The sequence below is a fragment of the Oncorhynchus gorbuscha genome, linkage group LG02, assembly GCF_021184085.1.
Source record: "Oncorhynchus gorbuscha isolate QuinsamMale2020 ecotype Even-year linkage group LG02, OgorEven_v1.0, whole genome shotgun sequence".
Lineage (NCBI taxonomy): Eukaryota > Metazoa > Chordata > Actinopteri > Salmoniformes > Salmonidae > Oncorhynchus > Oncorhynchus gorbuscha.
Genome location: NC_060174.1, coordinates 34,742,805 through 34,768,328, shown reverse-complemented (window position 1 = coordinate 34,768,328; position 25,524 = coordinate 34,742,805). Strand labels below are relative to the sequence as shown.

Here is a 25,524-nt window from a genome sequence, read left to right as displayed (position 1 = left end):
TGCTTTTGTGAGTGCTGTCTCACCTCCTCTCTGTGTTCAGCTCCAGGTCTGTGTATGAACCAGCGTATGGTGGCCTGTTGTGATTTGGGGAGACACTCCAGGAAGGTTGAGTTATTCTCCACCCCAAACATTATCCTCTCCTCCACCCTGCCTCCACGCAGAGCTGAGAACACAGAAATGAATCCATGTAGTGTTAATATCGTGATTGTCTGAGCAACACGCATGCACACGACGCATGCACACGACGCATGCACACGCACACACGCGTGAAGGTACTGTATCAGGTCAGGGAAGCATTTAAGGCTTGTTTTATCACTTACTGTCATCTGTGTCCCAACACTGGCTGGATGGGTCTCCATGTTTAATGTCTTGTCTCCTAGCTCTCCTGTCAACCCAAAACGCATACATAAAACACACACACACGCCACAGGGTCAGGGGTGAAAGGTCAATAAAGGTAATAAGGTCACGTCCTGCTGTCAAGGCAATATTTGGCTCCATACATACATTCTTCAGTGTGAGGCGAGTTCATAGTAGTTAGCCTACAGCAAGACCAGGGCCAACATTTGACTCTTTCTAACGCACACACAAAATGGTTCCTGTGGCGTGTGTATATGTATGTCCTGAGTTCGTATTACAGGTAACAGGAGTTACTTCAGGCTAGGATTTAAGCTGCTCTGTCTGTCCTGATAACCCTGTTAAATATGTCTAACATACTGAACATACTGACAACAACCAGATATGGACAACACACTGAACCCAACATACTGACAGCCACATACAGATAACACACTGAATACAATAGAAAAAGGGGGATACCTAGTCAGTTATACTGAATGCCTTCAACTGAAATGTGTCTTCCGTATTTAACCTCTGAATCAGAGAGGTGCGGGGGGCTGTCTTAATCAACATCCACGTCTTTGGCGCACGGGGAACAGTGGGTTAACTGCCTTGCTCAGGGGCATAACCACAGATTTCTATATTGTCAGCTCGGGGATTTGATCCAGCAACCTTTCGGTTATCGGCCCAATGCTGTAACGATCCTCTTCCTGTAAATGACTGGACCAAAGCATGGTACGTGTTCATGATATTTTATTAAATCAGAGCACTTTAACAAAAAGAACAAAGAGGAAAACGAACACTTCTGCAAGGAAACTAAACCATACAGAAAACAACTACCCGCAAAACCGATGTGGGAAAAAGCTACCTAAGTATGGTTCCCAATCAGAGACAATGATAGACAGCTGTCAGCGGACTCCGGCCGCAAAACCTGAACCTATAGGGGAGGGTCTGGGCGGGCATTTCTCCACAGTGGCGGCTCTGGTGAGGGACGTAGACCCCGCTCCCTCTCTGGCTTGGCAGGGACCCTTGCAGCCGACCCCGCACTGGGTACCCTCATAGACAGCCCCGGACGGGAGAGCGCCGCTGGAAGCTCCGGACCGAAGGGCGCCTCTGGACGCTCTGGACTGAAGGGTGCCTCTGGACGCTCTGGACCGAAGGGCGCCTCTGGACGCTCTGGACCGAAGGGCGCCTCAGGACGCTCTGGACCGAAGGGCGCCTCAGGACGCTCTGGACCGAAGGGCGCCTCTGGAAACTCTGGACCGAAGGGCGCCTCTGGAAACTCTGGACCGAAAGGCGCCTCTGGACGCTCTGGACCGAAGGGCGCCGCTGGAAGCTCCGGACCGAAGGGCGCCTCTGGACGCTCCGGACCGAAGGGCGCCTCTGGACGCTCCGGACCGAAGGGCGCCTCTGGACGCTCCGGACCGAAGGGCGCCTCTGGATGCTCCGGACCGAAGGGCGCCTCTGGACGCTCCGGACCGAAGGGCGCCTCTGGACGCTCCGGACCGAAGGGCGTCTCTGGACGCTCGGGACCGAAGGGCGCCTTCTGGACGCTCGGGACTGACGGGTGACACTGGAGGCTCTGGACTGGAGGGCGTTGCTGGAGGGAGGAGATTCAGAGACAGCCTGGTGCATGGGGCTGCCACAGGCTGGGGAGACCTACAGGAGGCCTGGTGCGTGGAGGAGGCACCGGATTAACCGGGTTGTGGGGGAGCACTGGATCTCTGGTGCGCAGCCTTTGCTACCACTCCTCCAGGCTGAATGCCCACTAGCCCGGCCACTCCAGAGTGCAGGCACAGGTCGAACCGGGCTGTGGGGGAGCACTGGAGATCTGGTGCTTAACACTCGCACCTCTCCCTTAGGTTCAATGCCCACATTTGCCCGGAATGGGCGGAGCGCAGGCATAGGGCAAACTGAACCCTCCCAGCGCCCCGGAGACACTGTACGCAGAGCCGGCGCAGGATACCCTGGACAACAACGTCGCCTATGGGCACAAACCCACCGTCGCTGGGCCAGACAGGACTGGCAAAAATTGCTCTTCACTGACGAGTCGCGGTTTTGTCTCACCAGGGGTGATAATCAGATTCGTGTTTATCATTGAAGGAATGAGCGTTACACCGAGGGCTGTACTCTGGAGCGGTATTGATTTGGAGGTGGAGGGTCCGTCATGGTCTGGGGCAGTGTGTCACAGCATCATCGGACTGAGCCTGTTGTCATTGCAGGCCATCACAATGCTGTCCGTTACAGGGAAGACATCTTCCTCCCTCATGTGGTACCCTTCCTGCAGGCTGATCCTGACATAACCCTCCAGCATTACAATGCCACCAGCCATACTGCTTGTTCTGTGCATGATTTCCTGTAAGACAGGAATGTCAGTGTTCTGCCATGACCAGCGAAGAGCCTGGATCTCAATCCCATTGAGCACGTCTGGGACCTGTTGGATCGGAGGGTGAGGGCTAGGGCCATTCCCCCCAGAAATGTCCGGGAACGTGCAGGTGCCTTGGTGGAAGAGTGGGGTAACATCTCACAGCAAGAACGGGCAAATCTGGTGTAGTCCATAAGGAGGAGATGCACTGCAGTTCTTAATGCAGCTGGTGGCCACACCATATACTGACTGTTACTTTTGACCCCCCTCCCTCTTGTTCAGGGACACATTATTCAATTTCTGTTAATCACATATTTCTGTGGAACTTCCTCAGTTTATGTCTCAGTTGTTGAATCTTGTTCTGGTCATACAAATAATTACACATGTTAAGTTTACTGAAAAATGTACGCATTTACCAGTGAGAGGACGTTTTTTTGGGGGGCTGAGTTTATATAGTCTGACTAGGCCACTGCGATAGTCTGACTAGGCTATTTATCCTGGATGCACACACACACACACACACACACACACACACACACACACACACACACACACACACACACACACACACACACACACACACACACACACACACACACACACACACACACACACACACACACACACACACACACACACACACACACAAAAGAAGACAACGGAGAGTAACAGTAACATTAATCATTAGCACATCAAAGAGTTTCTAATCAATGCTTCTGCCCTAAGAGAGAGCGAAAGAGATGAGTGAACACCCATGTGGCACAGAGAAACGCTGAAGAAACAAAAGCCCACCAAAACAAAAAATAGAGAAAATATCTGAACACTCTATGACAGTCCCTAGAGCCCTGAATTGGGACAAAAATAGAGCAAGGTCAGGTAGGATATAAACTTTCTCTCTTCTTCAGGTTCATTAAATCAGGCTTGTGGACGTCTTCACATACCTGATCTGACAATGAAAGATGAACATGTCAGAGTAAATGACAAATGTACCTCATTTCATGGATAACAAAGGGGTAATCTATTGATCCTGAGGCCTGCTATGGTTCAGATACCTTAGACGAAAAGAATAGCAATGTGGCACAGCTGTTGTATATGCTCCTATATACTTTATTTGTTCTTTAGGCTACAAAATGTTATATTAATATACAGAGAATATGGGACATTTTCTACACCTGGAGAAATGTGGATGTATGTACACTGAGTGTACAAAACATTAAGAACACCTTCTCTTTCCATAGACTAAAAAGGTGAAACCAGGTGAAAGCTATAATCCCTTATTGATGTCACTTGTTAAATCCAATTCAATCAGTGTAGATGAAGGGAAGGAGACAGGTTAAAGAAAGATTTTTAATCCTTGAGACAGGGATTGTGTATGCGTGCCATTCAGAGGGTTAATGGGCAAAACAAAAGATTTAAAGTGGAACTGACAGCATTTAGCAACATGAAATCTTATACAAATCTGTTCATATACACCCCCAGGAAGAATATATCACTTTAAAAAGATATGACAAGTGAGCACTGAGATATGGACATTTTCACATTTTCATACATTCTTAGAATGTTTGGGAATTACATATACTATGGCATTTGTGACAATTCTATAGCAATTTAGAGTGGGAGTGGCCAAACAAAAACATCTGTCTCATGTAGGACCAGTCTCCACAGAGCTACAGTAAGCCTTTATTTGCAACACAGGCCTGCCATCATTCACTTTGAACTGGACTGTGTGTTTACATGCAGTTGCAACAGCTCGACATTAGATCATTAGAACGCATTTGCCTAAAGCCACAAAATACACCTGAATGGATTTCTGCAAATATGTAAATATCACTTGGGAGTCATATTGGTCAGTTATGCACATTAACAATAAAAAGATCAACAACTAATGCGAACCATGAGCTAAAATCTAACGAAAGAGCATTAGACAAACCCATTCAAACTTTTTCAGTTAGTTTCCTAACAAAATTACACTAATAAACGATGGGGAATTGTAGCCTACTTATTCTTCTGCAGCTTATCTGCCAACAATGAATGCTTGTCCCAACCAAGCATCCAAAGCTAACTAGCTAAATTTGGCTAGCTTGCTAGCTAGCAACCTCCAGACACAGATGAGAGAACACCTTACACTGACCATTTTACTAACCCAGCAGAGCTGGTCGGCTGTTTACATGTTATCTACAGCATTCGTGACTAACTATTACTTAACTTCTTGGTGACAGGGGGGCAGTATTGAGTAGCTTGGATGAATAAGATGCCCAGAGTAAACTGCCTGCTACTCTGTCCCAGATGCTAATATATGCATATTATTAGTAGTATTGGATGGAAACACTCTGAAGCTTCAAAAATTGTTTGAATGATGTCTGTGAGTATAACAGAATTCAGTCGAAATGGCAGGCGAAAACCCGAGACAAATCCAACCAGGAAGTCTTGAAATCTTAGGTTTGTAAGTTTCATTTTCCAGTATGTTGTGTCTATGGGGCCAGATTGCACTTCCCAAGGCTTCCAGCAGATGTCAACAGTCTTTAGAAAGTTGTTTGAAGTTTCTATTGTGGAAGGGTGTCGAATAAGATCTGATTCAACAAGTGGACTAGGCTGAGGCCAATCAGTTATTTACTGCGCGGTCACGCGGGCACGCCGTTCCCTCTTTTTCCTCTGTAATGAATACGCTATTATCCGGTTGGAATATTATTGAAGATTTATTATAAAAAGACCCTACGGATTGATTGTAAACATTGTTTGACATGTTTCTACAAACTGTAATGGAACCCTTTTGACTTTTCGTCTGGATTTTGCGCTCGCGGATTGTGCCTTTGGAATAGTAAACTAAACGCCTGAACAAAACGGAGGTATTTGGACATAAATATGGACGTAATCGAACAACACAAACATTTCTTGTGGAAATGGGAGTCCTGGGAGTGCGAAGATCAGCAAAGTTAAGTGAAGATTTATAATGCTATTTATGACTTTTGTTGACTCCACAACTTGGCGGGTAACTGTTTGGCTTTCTTTTGTGGCTGAACGCTGTTCTCAGATTATTGAATATTGTGCTTTTTCCGTAAAGCTTTTTTGAAATCGGACACAGCGGTTGTATTAAGAACAAGCTTATCTTTAATTATATGTAAAACATGTATCTTTCATCAAAGTTTATGATGAGTATTTCTGTTATTTGATGGGGCTCTGCAATTTTTTGGGATATAAATATGAACTTGATTGAACAAAACATACATGTATTGTGTAACATTGAGTCCTGGGAGTGTCATCTGATGAAGATCGTCAAAGGTTAGTGATTAATTTTATCTATATTTCTGCTTTTAGTGACACCTTTCTTTGGTTGGAAAATGGCTGAATGCTTTCTGTGACTAGTTGCTGACCTAACATAATGATATGTTCTGCATTCACCGAAAAGCCTTTTGAAATCGGACACTGTGGTTGGATTACCGAGAAGTGTATTTTTAAAATGGTGTAAAATATTTCCATGGTTGAGGAAATTTAATTATGAGATTTCTGTTGTTTTGAATTTGGCGCCCTGCAATTTCACTGGCTGTTGGCGAGGTGGGGCGCTATAGAGTCCTGAACGATCCCAGAGAGGTTAAGTTGCCTCCGTTTACTGCCACTGGCCGGTCATATTCTGTGGGTGCTACGCGTTCATAAATTCATCAGTTACTCTGCGCTCTGGAACAATCAGACGAGAGTGCTCTGAAATCAGAGAAGATAGCCAGTGAATGTGCGAACGCAATCAATATGACAACTGGATAACAATTGTTCAAGTTCTTTCTAGCTAACCAAATGATACCTGCATCTCTAGCTGTGTATAGACACCAAAAACTGATATGAGGGAAAAAAGTCAGTCACTCACCCACTCCTCCAATGACATGACATCCGTCTAACAGCCTTAGTTACATTTGGCCGTTTTTGTCCAAAATATTGAGCCATCCCAAACGTGATGTGATGTGTGATGTGATGTGTGTGTTTGTGTGTGTTTGTGTGTGTGTGTGTGTGTGTGTGTGTGTGTGTGTGTGTGTGTGTGTGTGTGTGTGTGTGTGTGTGTGTGTGTGTGTGTGTGTGTGTGTGTGTGTGTGTGTGTGTGTGTGTGTGTGTGTGTGTGTGTGTGTGTATACTCTACCTCTTGGATGCTGGGATGTACCGTGAGCAGGTGTGTCCGTCCCAGGCACAGTAGGGGTCTCTTGCAAGGCAGCACTCTGCACACACCTGACCATACAGGTGACATCTGCTCAGTGACACCTGGGCTAGCCCCGCCCCCGAACCCACATATAGCTGTTGCTATGGAGAGAGAGATGGAGGGAACAAACAACCTCAGAGAAGGGTACAGTCTAGGCCACTTTTTTCAACTAATCAACTAATCACCTTGTTACAGTATATGTTGTTGTTTACACTATACTATGGTTCATTGTGGGACAAGAGATCTGTTTTTCTGATCTATGTTTTGGAAATGTGTGTGTGTCCATTTGAGTGCACATGTGTGATTTAGTACACCTACATGTCCAGTGGTATATAGTACAGTATCCTCAGAGTTCTAACTTCCAATTATTATTACTTGAAGTCAACCCCCATAACTCTAAAGCTCATTTAAACAACAAAACCTTCAACAACACATGAGAGCAAGAGAGAGAAAAAAGAGAGAGAGAGAGAGAGAGAGAGAGAGAGAGAGAGAGAGAGAGAGAGAGAGAGAGAGAGAGAGAGAGAGAGAGAGAGAGAGAGAGAGAGAGAGAGAGAGAGAGAGAGAGAGAGAGGAGAATGTTTTGTATGGATCTGTCGGGACTCGTCTGAACCAGGGATTTCAAAACAAACTCTGAAGGGAAACATGGATAACACTGGGGGCTGGGCTGGGATGAAAACACCCCCCCCACACACACACACACACACACACACACACACACACACACACACACACACACGCTTTGGCAGATGAAGGGAAGCTGTGATTGGAGTTGAAGGGTCTGCTGACATCCTGTACCCTCAGATAACGAGGGAGGAAACGAGAGGGGAGGGAGAAGGGGGATAGAAGGGAAAACAAGTGGGAAGGTGGCTCTGGACTCTAATGGCATTGAGCCTGATTTACAGTGCCTTCGAAAAGTATTCAGACCCATTCCCTTTTTACACATTTTGTTGGTAACAGCCTTATTCTGAAATCTATTAAATAAAAAAAATGTCCTCATCAATCTATACACGCAATTTAGCACAATGACAAAGCGAAAACAGGTTTTAGATTTTTTTTGTTCATTTCTTAAAAATGAAAAACAGAAATAACTTTTACATAATTTACATAAGAATTCAGACACTTTACTACGAGACTCAAAAATTCAGTTGCATCCTGTATTCATTGATCATCCTTTGATTTGTTTCTACAATTTGATTGGAGTCCACCTGTGGTAAATTCAACTGATTGGACATTATTTGGAAAGGCACACACATGTCTATATAAGGTCCCCCAGTTGGTAGTGCATGTCAGAGCAAAAACCAAGCAATGAGGTCGAAGGAATTGTCTGTAGAGCTCCGAGACAGGATTAAGTCGAGGCACAGAACTGGGGAAGGTATCAAAAAATGTCTGCAGCATTGAAGGTCCCCAAGAACACAGTGGCCTCCATCATTCTTAAATGGAAGAAGGTTTGAACCACCGGGTGAGAAGGGCCTTGGTCAGCGAGGTGACCAAGAACCCGATGGTCACTCTGACAGAGCTTCAGAGTTCCTCTGTAGAGATGGGAGAATCTTCCAGAAGGACAATCATATCTGGAGCACCCCACTAATCAGGCCTTTATGTTAGAGTGGCCAGACAGAAGCCACTCCTAGGTTAAGGCACATGACAGCCCGTTTGGAGTTTGCCTAAAGGACTCTCAGACCCTGAGAAACAAGATTCTCTTGTCTGATGAAACTAAAATTGGACCTATTTGACCTGAATGCCAAGTGTCACTTCTGAAGGAAACCTGGCACCATCCCTACTTGAAGCACAGTGGTGGCAGCATCATGCTGTGGGGATGTTTGTCAGCAGCAGGGACTGGGAAACTATTCAGGATCAAGGGAAAGATGATCGGAGCAAAGTACAGAGAGATCCTTGATGAAAACCTGCTCAGGACCTCAGACTGGGGCGAAGGTTCATCTTCCAACAGGACAACGACCCTAAGCACAAAGCCAAGACAACGCAGGAGTGGCTTTGGAACAAGCCTTTGATTATCCTTGAGTGGCCCAGCCAGAGCCCGGACTTGAATCCGATCGAACATCCTGAAAATAAGCTGTGCAGTGACGCTCCTCATCCAACCTGACAGAGCTTGAGAGGATCTGCAGAGAAGAATGGGAGAAACTCAATGACAGCCTACCCCGGCCAAACCCGGACGACGCTGATCCAATTGTGGGCCTCCTTATGGGACTCCCAATCACAGCCGGATGTGATGCAGCCTGGATTCAAACCAGGTACTGCAGTGACACCTATTGCACTGAGATGCAGTGTCTTAGACAACTGCGCCACTCGGGAGCTCCAAATACAGGTGTGCAAAGCCTGTAGCGTCATACCCAAGAAGACTTGATGCTCTAATCGCTGCCAAAGGCGCTTCAACAAAGTAAATACTTATGTAAATGTAATATTTCAGTTTTAAAAAATGTATACATTTGCAAAAATGTCTAAAAAACTGCTTTTCCTTTGTCATTATGGGGTACTGTGTGTAGATTGATGAGAGAAAAAAAAACAATTTCATTCATTTTAGAATAAGGCTGGAAAGTAACAACATGGGGAAAGTCAAGGGTTGTGAATACTTTCCAAAAGCACTATACTGTAGCTATATGATACAATTAGGGAGGGTGGAGATGGAAAGGAGGGATAGAGAAGAGGGGTGTTCTTACCTGTTTAGAAGAGATCTCCATACTCAGGATTGGAGTGGGAGTCTGGAGGAGAAAGTAACCATTATCTCCACTACACACACATACACACAGATTCATACTTTAATACAGAGAACAGTTAGCTAATTCATTCTGCTTGGGAAAAACCAAGCTCTCTTTCCTTCTACAGAGCTGACTTCATGTTTGGGAGGTCAACCAATAAGTCTGTGAATCAATGTGAGAAAAGGAACTCCCTCTTCCTCTGTAATACTAGACGAACACACCATCTCTCCTCTCTGTAGCCCTAGATCTACTGCTGTGTGTTTAGAATAGGACATTCATATTTTACTGCTGTTTGATGAGCTGACAACCCCTTGAGAGAAACCACTACAGTGTTTGTCTACAAAAAGTTCACGTCAGGTTTAAACAGGCTTTGGGGGAACAGAATGAACTTTCTGAGTGTGTTTCTTACCTGGAACACCTGGAGTTCCTCCAAAATCACCTCCTCAGTGGACCAGTTCTCCTGAGTGATGCTCACCACCTTCAGCACTGACCCAGCATCTGAACACACACGCACGCACACACACGCACACACACACACACACACACACATCTTCTCGTTTGGAAACTTTCTATTGAGAGAGTTCTGCTGAAATGGGACTATTGGCTCCAAACAGACTATGATGTTGAAGAGCTCTGAGCATTAGAGCAAAGATAAGGGGTTCATGGAGCTCATACTACACTGAAGATGATACCTATTGCAACCGAACACAGTCTCCAACATTCAAACAGACTTCAAACACATCAATATTAGAACAGAAAAAATGTATCTGGGTGTTCGTGTGCGTCTGAACATGTGTGTGTTGGAATCTCTCACCTGTACCCAGAAACATGATTTCATACTGTCCATCCTCAGCCATGACGCGGTCCACCACTATCTGTGTCAGTGTGTAGTCGACACGTACACGTGTGAACACGGGGCGGCCGGTCAGGGGGTAGACAGAGCGGAACATGAGTGGGTGGAAGCGGATGAAGCTGACCACCTCGTCTGAGAAGTCCTTGGTGGTTTTTATCCTGGGGTCATATGTCTTACTGGGACACTGAGGAAGGAAGACACTGTCAGTTTCTGAAGAGAGATATCAAATAATGTGTCGTTTCAGAGACTAAATGAGATCAACTAACACAATTTATCTGGAGGTATTAAATCAAATCAAATCAAATCAAATTTTATTTGTCACATACACATGGTTAGCAGATGTTAATGCGAGTGTAGCGAAATGCTTGTGCTTCTAGTTCCGACAATGCAGTGATAACCAACAAGTAATCTAACTAACAATTCCAAAACTACTGTCTTATACACAGTGTAAGGGGATAAGGAACAGTAGAAAGATCAGTCAAGATCAGTCAAGATAAAGACGTGGTTGTCTACCTTAAAGCAAATACTAACCTAGGTACCTACTGGTAAGACAGACATTTTTGGGATTCGCTGTCATCAAAGTGCTTGTCATATTTTTTCAGTTGGCCAGTGGCCTCTGAATAATAGGTATGTGTCTCCCTCTGGTGGTGACATGTGGTACTCCATTAAATTAAGTTCATCTGGTGCACACAGTAATAAGCCATCACTTTATGGCCCTATGCTTGTTGATGCTGGATTCTCACTCACTCACTCACAATCTTGTTTAACTAACCTTGTGGGGACATACAATTGATTCCCATTCAAAATCCTATTTTCCCTAACATCTAAACCTAACCCTAATTCTAACCCGTTTTTACTTTGCAGCTGGCCCATCTAACAAAAATCACTCAGTTCTGCCTTAAGGACAAGACTCATCCCAATAAACGTCCACCTGCACACACACACACAGTCACAGTACCTCATGTTAATCAGTTCTACAAACACTGCGTAACAGGACACATACGACGGTGATCACCGTGACGACTTAGTGACATCATCAAAGCTGCCCCCCAGACTGACGTTTATTATTGTTCATCAAGACAGGGACTGGGTAATATATCACACACACACACACACACACACACACACACACACACACACACACACACACACACACACACACACACACACACACACACACACACACACACACACACACACACACACACACACACACACACACACTTTCACATATAAATGTTGACTTCTGTCACACTCTCACAGACTATTAATTCATTATGTGCACAGGCACATGCAATAGATAGGTGTTTATTATTGTTAATCAGGACTGGTTCATACATCAGGATTGGGTCATATTGTAAGCCATTTAAGAGGGGTCTTTCTAAATAATCCTGGACAGAAACAATATTCAGTCTGCTTTCAGGCAGGAGGGAAATGGAGCGGGGGTATGGTTAGCAGAGATGAGCGTGTTTGTTTGTGTACCGTTCCAGGGCGAGGGTAAGGTATTCTCCCCTCGTATTCTACCCAGCGATGGTCAGGTCCCTCCTTGTGAGCGTAGGGTCCGTTGAACACAGCTCGTATGTCAGCCATGCTGTACACACACACCGCCGAGCCGCGGAACACAGAGCTGGGGGTGAAACACAGTACAATGTAGTAAGTATATTATAGTGGGAAAAATAAGCTGAGAGGTAGAGACATGTCTCAGTAAGGTATGGCGTAAGGTATGGTGAACTAAGTGTCATTTTACCTGGAGGTGGTGAAGATTCCATACACTACAGGGTTCTTCTCATCTCTAGAGGGAAGCATGAATATGTCCTCTACAACACACACACACACACACACACACACACACACACACACACACACACACACACACACACACACACACACACACACACACACACACACACACACACACACACACACACACACACACACACACACACACACACACACACACAAAAGTTAAGAATGTGGCATTTAGTGTGCATGCGTTGTGCGTGTGTCGACGTGGAAGCATGTCAGGTGTGCGTGTGTGTATGTGTCTTACGGAGCTCGTCAAAGTGTGTGTCCACTCCTTCGGGTCCAGGGATGGAACACACCAGTCTGGCTTTGAGGAACGTCGTCCACTTATTGGTCAGACTCCTCAACCCTCCCACGTCATTCTGAAACACAACCACAACACAACCATAACACAACCATAGTCTGACACCCAAATACAACTGAAATTGGGTTTAAAACCATAGTCCAAAGACCTGACATACTGTAACAAGCACAACAGAACTGCACACCTTTTTACAGACCTTGAAATCCTAAACTCCTGTTTGAGGCTAGTTTAAATAAACCCAGGTGAAGTTAGACACATGTCCCCGTTTACATGTGATTATTCAACTGGCAGAGGAACGAGGCTCATTAACGGTAATGATGACGGCAGTCACAATAAACTGAAAGGATGGAGAGAGGACTGAAAAGGGAAAATTACTGACAAGGAGGAGAGAATATGGTAGAGGGATTTAGTAAAACAAGAATAACAGTCCGAAGGAGGAATTGAAGCAAGAAAAAAGGAGAGAAATCAATTTTACAAAAATAGAAAGATGAGGGAAGAAGAATTGAAGGTAAACTAGCGAGTTCATTAATTATGCAGATATTCTAATTAGCATATGTATACCCTTGGCTGAGTGCTCTTCTCAATAAAACAGTGCTTTTCTCAGGGCTAGGGCAGGAGTACTCAAGTATATCTCAAGTACAGGGCCCCTTTATCCAGGACAAGGGCCCTAGACTAACCTCCCTATTACACTCGGCCTGGAGACTGTCTTAAATAGACACACAATTATAAAAACTGTTCGGATAATGGCTTTAGTGTTTTTTATAAATGGGATTATCTTCAATCAAAGCTCTGTTATTCAATTTGTCCAGAGAGGAACCCCTCTATTGTCAGCTGTAGACACAGGAAAAGGAATCACCAGCGTTACAGCTTACTCCTCAATAGTAACCACTCCAAGTGCCTGAAACTGGGAATGTTGCAATGGAGCTTGGAATTTTTATTGTGGGAAGATGTGGCGACATAACTCAGTACAGGGACAGTCTCCCCACTACCCAAAAATACCAAAACTCACATAGCTGGGAACTGAAACTGAATCTCTTCTACCAGCACCGGCCAGGAGCTTCCAACAACAAGTCTGGGTACAGACTTTTGTTCCAGCCAAGAAGTAACACACCTGATTCAATGAAACAACCTGCTGTAGTCACAGAACTACACTCAAAAAACCTGCTGTTTTTACAATAACTTACTGGCAGCCAGTTTACCTGTAAGTTACTGTAAAAAAGAAATGGTACAATATATTTACTGTAAATTCCAAAGAAACTTTGGCTTAACAGTACACTACTGCAAACTTTACAGCAGGGATCTTCAACCTTTTCTTGCCCAGGGACCGCTATCGTACGTTAGCACAAACATGACAAACTCTGCTCTTGTATTATCATCAGGTGAATGATAATGGCAAGACGAAGTGATCAATTACAAAATAGATTATAATTGGATGAAGTGTAAACTCTAACATAGTCTATTATACAGAAAGGTAACTCCAAACACATGTTTGCTAAGAGCAGCTGTTACCTGGTTAAACAAAGGTTAGCCATGTTTTGGCAAAAAGTATTGTTCAAGTCAAGAAAGCTTACCACACACTATTCACGAGTGCTTTTTCAAAGCCTATGTCAGATATACCAGTGTAATTGCAATCCAATTAGTGCAATTCAAAATGTGTTTATTCTGTTGATGCTAGTGATATTCATAAAAATATTGGAATAACATCTTCTTTCTATTTTCGATGTTAAAACAATGTTTATTAGGAATTTACAGTAACATACTGTATCTTTTTTATAGTAATTTACAGGTAACTGGCTGCCAGTAAGTTACCATAAACACAACAGGATTTTCTTTACAGTGTAGAATGAGATTCTATTTCAATGGCTGTAGTCTCCATCTAGCCCCCAGCAAGCCTGAATAGAGCTGCTGCTGTCTTGCTTCATTAATTCAGCTCCTTCAGAACCGTGAACATGGAAGGAGTAAGAGCTACAGGTAGGGGCTAGGGACTAGAGGTACAGTGCCTTGCAAAAGTATTCATTCCCCTTTTCCATTTTTCCCACATTGTTGCATTACAACCTGTAATTTAAATGGATTTTTATTTGGATTTCATGTAAAGGACACAAAATAGTCCAAATTGGTGAATTGAAATTAAGAAAATAACTTGTTTCAAAAAATGTGAAAACAGATAAGTGGTGTGTACATATGTATTCACCCCCTTTGCTATGAAGCCCCTAAATAAGATCTGGTGCAAACAATTACCTTCAGAAGTCACATCATTAGTTAAATAAAGTCAACCTGTGTGCAATCTTAAGTGTCACATAATCTGTCACATGATCTCAATATACAGTATATACAACTGTTCTGAAAGGAAGCCAGAGTCTGCAACACCACTAAGAGTGCAAGAGGCACCACCAAGAAAGCAGCACCATGAAGACCAAGAAGCTCTCCAAAGTTGTGGAGAAGTACAGATCAGGGTTGGGTTATAACAAAAATATCAGAAACTTTGAACATCCCACAGAGCACCATTAAATCCATTATTTAAAAAATGGAAAGAATATGGCACCACAACAAACCTGCCAAGAGAGGGCCGCCCACCAAAACTCACGGATCAGGCAAGGAGGCACTAATCAGAGAGGCAACAAAGAGTCCAAAGATAACCATGCAAAGCTCCACAGCGGAGATTGGAGTATATGTCCATAGGACCACTTTACATTTACATTTACATTTAAGTAATTTAGCAGACGCTCTTATCCAGAGCGACTTACAAATTGGAAGCTGTACACTTCACAGACCTGGGTTATATGGTCTTTAAGCCATTGCTTAATAAAGAAAGAAATAAGCAAACATGTTTGGTGTTCGCTGAAAGGCATGTTGGAGACTCCCCAAACATATGGAACAAGGTACTCTGGTCAGAAGAGACTGAAATTGAGCTTTATGGCCATCAAGGAAAACTCTATGTCTAGCGCAAAGCCAACACCTCTCATCACCACGATAACAACACCCCACATGCTGTGGGGATGTTTTTCATCGGCAGGGACTGGGAAACTGGTCAGAATTGAAGGAATGATGGATGGAGCTAAATACAGGGAAATTCTCGAGGGAAACCTGTTTCAGTCTTCCAGAGATTTAAAGACTTGGACGGAGGTTCACCTTCCAGCAAGACAATGCTGCTAAAGCAACACTTGGAATGGCCTAGCCAAAGCCAAGACCTCAATCCAATTAAGAATCTGTGGTATGACTTAAAGATTGCTGTACACCAGCAGAACCCATCCAACTTGAAGGAGCTGGAGCAGTTGTGCCTTAAAGAATGGGCAAAACGCTCAGTGGCTAGATGTGCCAAACTTATAGAGACATACCCAAAGAGACTGGCAACTGTAATTGCTGCAAAAGATGGCTTTACAAAGTATTGACTTTGGGGGGGTGAATAGTTAAGCACGCTTTTTTTCAGTTTTTCAGTTTTCAGTTTTTTTGTGTGTCTTATTTCTTGTCTGTTTCACAATAAAAATGATTTTGCATCTTCAAAGTGGTGGGCATGTTGTGTAAATCAAATGATTCAAACCCCCAAAAAAATATATTTTAATTCCAGGTTGTAAGGGAACAAAATAGGAAAAATGCCAAGGGGAGTGAATCCTTTCACAAGTCACTGTAGAACCTAAAGGATGGGTAGGGGGCTAGAGTAGGTGCAGGACCAATATGGGACTGGACCAACTATCCTACTGTCATCCTTACAAAAAATATGAGGTTTCACGTTAAAAGAGCTCACATGCGAAAAAATATGCAGTTTTACTTGTGAAAAACATATACATGTAAAAATCACATTTGCCTTTTCACATGTAAAATAACGCCACATGCGAAAATCCTACGTTCACATGAAAACATCAAATTGGCAGTTTCATATGTGAAGCACTTTCACGTGATTGTAAGAAAACTCCACATTTACTCCACTGTTTGCGAACAAAGAAAATGTAAACAAACACTCTATAGCCTAAACACATGATTCAAAGTATAATTTTGATATCGTGGATGCATTTATAGTGTAGTTTATTAAAGAGTGGTTGCATTTATCGCGCCCCATCCCTCAGATTTTTGCCAAAGCTGTTGTGGGGACACACTTTGTTAATGTTTACATGCAGTATTGCCACTATAAACACCTTTAATAGAGTCATAGTGTTATTAGTGCTATACACCAAGTCACTTGGCTCTGTCATAACCTCACATGGTCTCTCCTATCATTGCTATGCAGACGACACACAATTAATCTTCTCCTTTCCCTCTTCTGATGACCAGGTGGCGAATCGCATCTCTGCATGTCTGGCAGACATATCAGTGTGGATGACGGATCACCACCTCAAGCTGAACCTCGGCAAGACGGAGCTGCTCTTCCTCCCGGGGAAGGACTGCCCGTTCCATGATCTCGCCATCACGGTTGACAACTCCATTGTGTCCTCCTCCCAGAGCGCTAAGAACCTTGGCGTGATCCTGGACAACACCCTGTCGTTCTCAACTAACATCAAGGCGGTGGCCCGTTCCTGTAGGTTCATGCTCTACAACGTCCGCAGAGTACGACCCTGCCTCACACAGGAAGCGGCGCAGGTCCTAATCCAGGCACTTGTCATCTCCCGTCTGGATTACTGCAACTCGCTGTTGGCTGGGCTCCCTGCCTGTGCCATTAAACCCCTACAACTCATCCAGAACGCCGCAGCCCGTCTGGTGTTCAACCTTCCCAAGTTCTCTCACGTCACCCCGCTCCTCCGCTCTCTCCACTGGCTTCCAGTTGAAGCTCGCATCCGCTACAAGAGCATGGTGCTTGCCTACGGAGCTGTGAGAGGAACGGCACCTCAGTACCTCCAGGCTCTGATCAGGCCCTACACCCAAACAAGGGCACTGCGTTCATCCACCTCTGGCCTGCTCGCCTCCCTACCACTGAGGAAGTACAGTTCCCGCTCAGCCCAGTCAGAACTGTTCGCTGCTCTGGCCCCCCAATGGTGGAACAAACTCCCTCACGACGCCAGGACAGCGGAGTCAATCACCACCTTCCGGAGACACCTGAAACCCCACCTCTTTAAGGAATACCTAGGATAGGATAAAGTAATCCTTCTCACCCCCCCCCCCCCCTTAAGATTTAGATGCACTATTGTAAAGTGACTGTTCCACTGGATGTCATAAGGTGAATGCACTAATTTGTAAGTCGCTCTGGATAAGAGCGTCTGCTAAATGACTTAAATGTAAATGTAAATGTAAATGTTATATGATGCAATCCTCTAGTGAGGGAGTTACTTTTGTGTCAGTAATATCAAGTAAAGCTTCTGATGATGAGAACAAAATGCTTTGTATTGCAAACAAAAAGAATGATATTGAAAGCAAAACATAGACCCAAAAGTATTGTTAGTGAAACAAAATATTGCAAATATATAAACTCATTTAATGTGGGAGCAAATGAATTGTAAATGGATGCAAAAAATAGTTTTCAGTCATAAAAAAATCGCTTCCCTCTTTCCTGCAATTGTCTGGGGAGAAACACATCTGAGTTGTCCACACATGTCTGAAAACCATGTGTTTTTCACATTATTTTGTTTCATTGTCTTTATTTTGTAAGGGCGTACTTAATTCATACACCTTAACTGCTGTCCTGGGACCTGACATTAGGCTGCCCTGTCAGCCAGACAAAAACACAGGTTAAACTTTAATTTACCCTCTTTGACAGCAGTGGTCCTCTCCTCTGTCAGCAGATTACACAAGAGGAATGTACCAGGAAGTATCCTCCCAGGGGGGTTTAAGTATATCTGTGGGAGAAGCTAGCTCTATAGCAGTGGACACAGATCTATCACTGTACATGCACCCTGTTAGATGTCTGTCCTCCTCTTTGCCCATTCCCTGACATCTCCCCAAACCTTCCCTCACTCCTCACCTTTGTTCTTTCACCATTCTACACCTCTCCGCTCTCTCACCTTGCAGACGCGTGCTACGCGGGACAGGACACTCTTATCGCTCCTGTCCCGTGATGACTCTCGGAAGAAGAAGTAGATCTTGTCATCGTCAGGGTTGTAGGTGTCGGACACAGGGTGAGCTGATATAAACCTGGCCTCTAGACAGTGAGAGAGAGAGAGAGAGAGAGAGAGAGAGAGAGAGAGAGAGAGAGAGAGAGAGAGAGAGAGAGAGAGAGAGAGAGAGAGAGAGAGAGAGAGAGAGAGAGAGAGAGAGAGAGAGAGAGAGAGAGATCAAAGCAGCATTGTTCATTTCCAGTCTGACCCTATGGACACAGCGGAGCGTCTTTTAGAAGTTAGAGTTAGCACGCGCCTCAGTCTCCTCGGAGCACCCTGATTTATGAACGCTAAAATACCTCCAGATAGAGCCATGGAACAGAGGAAAGGGACTAGACAGAGTGAGAAAGAAAGAGCTGTGATCTGGGTGTTACAGTAATATGACATCAACCCTGGAAGCCTCTCGGTGAATTCCTTAAAATAGTCCAATGTAGGCCTGCTCACACACACACTACACATAGTCACTGTTACTGTACGTTAGGTAAAACCGCTGACACACACGTACACAGCGACAGCAAGTCTCCAGAGATCTCCCTCACACCCTGCCCGTGGCTCTGAAATGTGGTGAGTGTGTGTCAGGAGTTGGAAACTGGTGACATCTTTTGATCCATGACAAACGTAGACGAGAGTGATTCATAGAATAGACAGAGAGGAGTGTGTATCATAGAATAGTGCTTGTAGTGTGTGTATGTAGAGCAGGGACCTGTGAACTGTGACACACTGTAAATCCCCTAGTAGGTACAGTACGTATACCCTGTACAGTAGGTGTGGTGTCTATAGTGTGGAACTCGTGTAAAAGTCATAAATGAATAACTGGACTGTTTGCTTTGGGCAGGAATGCCAATAACCTCCCACAAGCCCAAAATGAGAACATAAAGCAGCTCTGTGTATCAATGGAAAGACTGGGAAGTGAAACACTCAATGACAAAACTAGCCTATGAATGAACTCACCTGCTTCAACCAATCCTTATGTACCGAGACTGAGAGGAAGGATGTTTTCTAAAGAACCAGGCCAACGGTTACTGTGATATAATGTCATGCCACAATGAATGGCCCTACAAGCTGATAATTTACAGCTCTACAACATGCGTGTGTGTGTTTGTGTGTATGTTGTGTGTGTGCACAGCAAATTGTCCAGTGTTGATTTTTCAATGTAACATTTCTAGTGTTGATTCAGCAGTTAATATCACTCTATAATAGTGTACAATAACCCCCAGTGTTGGTGTTAATAACCAGAGTTATTGTTATACACTGTGGAGAGTAAAACAGTCCCATCAAAACTACACCCATCACTACCATATTTTCTAGCATGCTCTAGTGCAGGCCAATTTTCTTTTAAGAAGTTTTAAATATCTGTGCTTTTGTATTGATTGATTGATTGATTGATAAATGTTATGCAACACAAATATAAAAAACATAAATTTTTCTAAACTAATCCAATCGGTTAGTTATATGTATTGTGTTTGTTACTCAAATGGTTGTTCCAGTTTAAATGGTTTAGATAGCCTTCTTATCAATTTTCCTAACCCTGACAGTCATTCTGAATGCAGGTAGGTTATGGGTGAATAAACTGTTGGATATCCTAATTCTGTCTGGATTCCAATAGGATTTACACATCACTTTGCATGCCAGCTTAATGTGACTTGCAGGCCTGATGTGGCCTGTAAACCAGGATTTTCATAACACCACTGAGTTAGGGTAAAACTAGGCCATCAAAGTAAGGCCTTGTGATGACTATTCAGTGCTTGTTTTCTCACATAAACTACAATTGTAGTGAACAGTATAGAATATTAGCAACCAGGAAATGAGATAGTGATATCTACATTGGCCACTTGCCCTGATATCCACGAGATAACAGAACCACAAAGTCAAAACAGTTTTTTTGACAGCAGATGCCTGCCCGGTGGGAGAAATCAATAGGCAAATATCACAGCCAATCACAACACTGGCGGATAAGTAATACTGTGAAACACTATAATTTTACTATTACTGGAGATATATTATGGACATTTTCTGAAATTACAATGCAAAAAATGCAAAAAAAATACTATGTGTAGCACCTTTAATTACCAGCCCCTAATATCATGCTTGGACAACCTGGGATACAAATGCTAGTTGGTGGCATTGCTATTTGGCAATGGTAGGCTTATGGTACGTGGCCTTCAGATTGCAGGCCTGCTTACGGGTAGAGAAAATCAACTGGCTAAGTACTGTTTCAACAGTTATGGGCAGGAGAAAGTGTGGAGGAGAAGGTGCTTTTTGTTTCCTTAATAATGCTGCAATATGTAACTTTTTGGGCGACCCGACCAAATTCACATAGAAATTTGAGTTATAGATCTGTCTTTGTCATTGAAAGCAAGTCTAAGAAGTGGGATATCGGTTCTATGTGCACCTTTTTCTATGCCTACAATTCTTAAGTTGAGTTTTTGCGTTTTTTATTTTTGGTTTTGTACGCTAGTTTCAAACAGCTGAAAAAATATATTCTTGGTTTTGGAAAACATATTTCACAGCGGTTTAGATGGTAAAATTATTATCTACACTATACTTGCTTATTTTGTCACATAACTGGAAATTAGGCAGACTACTATCATTTTAGCAATCATGAAATGCCGGAGCGATTTATTCATAGATTTCTGCATAGTGCATCTTCAACGACTTTTGAAATGTTTGAATCCTTTATGATGTAATGCTATTTGTGGATTCAAATTAAGTATTTACAATGTGTGTATGTGTGTGTATGTATGTGCATGTGTGTGTGTGTACCGTTGATCCAGTAGTCCTCGGAGATCTCAGTGCGTATATAGTGCTGGTCAGGGGGCGGGCCCAGGGAGCGGGTGAATGTTGTGTCTTTACCCAGGAAGTCTGATGCTGTGCCCGCATAAAGGAATTGATCTGCAACCAGTCAGACAAAAGGAAGGTTAGGCCTGTACCAATGATGATGGGGGTCAAGTAAAACTGTAAATGTGAACCTATTAGAGTAACCAGCTCAACTCAGATAAAAAGGAAGAAAGCAAACCTGAGCAAAAACAATCGCTCTAAAATGTGCGTCATGCTTTCAGTGATATGACATTCTTTGGCAAAACCAGATTTCTGAAAGAAGATATGCTCAGCAAATATGTTTCAATGAATCTAGCCTTGACAAAAATACACACACACACACACACACACACACACACACACACACACACACACACACACACACACACACACACACACACACACACACACACACACACACACACACACACACACACACACACACACACACACACACACACACACACACACACCTCCCTACAAGAGGGCTTTCCTTTTTTATTGTAGAGGGCTTTTGAACACCAGGACATGAGAGAGAAGGTGAATGTGGGAATGTGGGGGTAGAATGGTGTCAGGGTGGGTCTGAGTTTCTGTCAGTAGGTCTAGGTTAGTAAGAAGAGGACATTATGATGGGGCGTAGTCTGACCTGTGAGTACAGAGGTGAAAGGTTGCCTGGGGTCGTAAGGACATTTCAGCCTCCCAGACTCCACTGTACCGGACAACAACTGGAACACACCCTCCTTAAGAGAAAGAGAGAGAGAGTGAGAAAGAGAGAAAGACAGCAGTGTGTGCTGTGTGTGTGAGTGTGTGTGTTCTCCCCGACTCTACCTCTCTGCGTCCTGAGATCTCAATGAAGGCACAAATGGGGTGGAAGGCTCCTGTCCCACAGGCGTACAGATGGGTGTGGTTATAGTTGTGGAGCACACGCACAAAATTGCCACACTCCAACTGAGAGTAAGAAGAAAGGTACCAAGAAGAGTAAGATATTTTTGGAATGTAATTTTTTACCTGAACAGTGATTTTGTTGTCAAACGTAAATTACACAAGGCTTCAGGCTTTTTCCAGATTGTACTCACATGAGCACTCTTGCCGGCCAGTTTACACATCTCAACTCTGTCTCTGGGAGCTGGCCAGCTGATCTAGTAATAGATGGACAGGGAGGTTTACATGACAGACAACACACCACAAACAATACCACTGATCCTGCATCAGAACCACACAACTCAAGACATGAGAACAAAGCATTACGTACAAAACCCTGAGAGGAAACTTATGTCAATCAGACAGGAGTCAGCCTGTCTTAACAGTGATCTTAACCTCACTATGGTAGGGGGCACTATTCTCCCCTCCGGATGAAAAATGTGCCCAAAGTAAAATGCCTGTTTCTCAGGCCAGAAGCTTGGATATCCATATAATTGTTAGATTTGGATAGAACACACTCTAAAGTTTCCAAAACTGTCAAAATAATGTATGTGAGTATATCAGAACTTATATGGCAGGCGAAAACCTGAGGAAAATCCATCCAGGAAGTGACATTATTTTGAAAGGGTGTTTTCCCTTTGAAAGCCTATCCACCATGTAAAGGGTTATGAACCAGATTGCTTGCCAATGGCTTCTACTAGATGTGAACAGTCTTTAGACATAGTTTCAGGCTTTTATTCAGAAAAAATAGTGAGAATGATAACATTTAGTCAGTGGATAGTGAGATGGTTCGTCTTTCTTGTTTTTCTTTTATAATGACGACGCTATTGTCCGGTTGAAATATTATAGATTATTTAGGCTAGAAACAACCTGAGGATTTATTATAAACATCGTTTGACATGTTTCTACGAACTTTACGGACACTATTTGGAATTTTCATCTGCCTGTTGTGACCGCATTTGCAACATTGGATTACTGAACAAAACGTGCCAACAAAATGGAGGTTTTTAAATATAAAGAGGGAATTTATCGAACAAAACATTTATTGTGTAAGTGGGAGTCCCGTGAGAGCAACCATAAGAAGATCATCAAAGGTAAGTGATTCATTTTATTGCTATCTCTGACTTTCATGACTAATCTACATGGCTGCGAACTGCTCGTAATGTTTTGTCTGCGGATCGCTGTCCTCAGATAATCACATGGTTTGCTTTCGCCATAAAGCCTTTTAAAAATCTGACACGGTGGCTGGATTAACAACACGTTAAGCTTTAATTTGATGTATTGCATGTGTGATTCCATGAGTTAAATATTTATAGTAATTTTTTTGAATTTGGCGCTCTGCAATTTCACTGGATGTTGGCCAGTTGGGACGCTAGCATCCCACCGGCCCCAAAGAAGTTTAAGGGGGATAATGTTCTGTGTCCCTTGTACTGTATGTATACTCTATGTAGATGATGTTCATACAAGTGTTATAACTGGTGTATCTTCTTAGCATGTTCACCCCTAACCCGCTACCAAGGAGCGACGTCACTGGGCTTACACAGACTCCACACATCCCCCCCCACACATGCATATACACGCACTTACGTCAGCGAAATAGGATTCCATAATATTGCCTCGCTCCATGGAATTCATACAAGTATTATGATTTGAGTACACAGCACATTACAGTACAGTATAGTACATTTCAGGTCTGGGCAAGAGAGGATTTTGTCTTGAGTTGGATTTGAGAAACCCAGTAACATAAATCCAATACCACCAATCAATCAATGCATTAGTTTCACAGCGGGAGAATCGGGTCACACTTGACTTCACAATCTGCAATGTACCTGGTATTCACTTAGAACTGGGCATATCATGTGGTTACTTGTTGGTAACTTTGGAATTCGTTGAAATAGCTACAATTTTTTCAGCAGGTACCACTTTGTCGCAGGTAAGTAAGGATTATGTTGAATTCCATTGTACCCATAGTGCAAATTCAATGTAGTCATAGTTGTAAATACCATGTTCTTACCAGCTGAAACAGGACTGTATGCTGTGTTGCAGACTAAGGAAAATGAAACACACCTGTAAATGTGCACTCTGTGTGTTGTCTGAGTGTGTCTAATGTTCTGTCTATCTTATTCCTAGCTCTATACTGAGTATTCCAAACATTATGACCTCAGAACAGCCTCAAATAGTCGGGGCAAGTGACATCAATAAGTGATCATATCTTTTACCTGGATTCAGCTGGTCAGTCTATGTCATGGAAAGAGCAGGGTGTTCTTAATGCTTCGTACACTCACATTCACACAGCTCTACCACGGAACAATATAGTCTAACTATCTGGCCAGTATCAGTATCAATGACCAGAAATCAACAGTTAGAGAGCAGCACTCAGACTTACGACAACCCGATTAAGATCAAAGAAGCTCGACTCGGTCTGGCGCAGGGATCAAGCACAGCTGCATAAACAAACACTCACCTCTACTACAGCACATCTAAGCGGAGTATACCAAACATTAGGAGCACCATCATAATATTTAGTTTCACCCTCCACTTTGACCTCAGAACAGCCTAAATTCGTAGGGGCGTGGAATCTACAAGGTGTCGAAAGTGTTCCACAGGGATGCTGGCCCATGTTGACCCCAAAGCTTCCCACAGTTGTGTCAAGTTGGCTGGATGTCCTTTGGGTGGTGGACAATTCTTGACAAACACGGGGAACTGTCGAGCATTAAAAACCCAGCAGCAGCATTGCAGCTTTTGACACAAACCGGTGTGCACTTAAATTATTTGTCTTGCCATTCACTCCCTGAATTGCAGATGCACACAATCCATGTCTCAATTGTCTCAGGGATTAAAAATCCTTCTTTAACATGTCTCCTCCCCTTCATCTACACTGATTGAAGTGGATTTAACAAGTGACATCAAAGTGTCACAGAAAGAGTAGGTGTTCTTAATGTTTTGTACTGAGTATATGTGTCCTATTTGCAGCTATGTGTGTGTGTGTGTGTGTGTGTGTGTGTGTGTGTGTGTGTGTGTGTGTGTGTGTGTGTGTGTGTGTGTGTGTGTGTGTGTGTGTGTGTGTGTGTGTGTGTGTGTGTGTGTGTGTGTGTGTGTGTGTGTGTGTGTGTGTGTGTGTGTGTGTGTGTGTGTGTGTGTGTGCGTGTGTGCGTACTCGCGCGTGTGTGTGTGTGTGTGTGTGTGCGTGCGCGCGCGTGTGTGTGTGTGTGT

At 43.6% G+C, this 25,524-nt stretch overlaps 1 protein-coding gene across 1 annotated transcript in view; it reads right to left on the bottom strand.

Moving 5' to 3' along the window:
• Positions 1 to 25,524, bottom strand: part of LOC124001495 (semaphorin-3D-like) — a 78,086-nt gene that overhangs the window by 24,079 nt on the left and 28,483 nt on the right. The window contains 14 exon segments of the mRNA XM_046308314.1: positions 24 to 163; positions 321 to 385; positions 6,826 to 6,983; positions 9,555 to 9,596; positions 10,003 to 10,091; positions 10,408 to 10,630; positions 11,929 to 12,073; positions 12,194 to 12,263; positions 12,497 to 12,611; positions 18,481 to 18,617; positions 21,337 to 21,465; positions 22,037 to 22,130; positions 22,219 to 22,338; positions 22,467 to 22,529. Coding sequence (XP_046164270.1) covers positions 24 to 163; positions 321 to 385; positions 6,826 to 6,983; positions 9,555 to 9,596; positions 10,003 to 10,091; positions 10,408 to 10,630; positions 11,929 to 12,073; positions 12,194 to 12,263; positions 12,497 to 12,611; positions 18,481 to 18,617; positions 21,337 to 21,465; positions 22,037 to 22,130; positions 22,219 to 22,338; positions 22,467 to 22,529 — 1,590 coding nt within the window.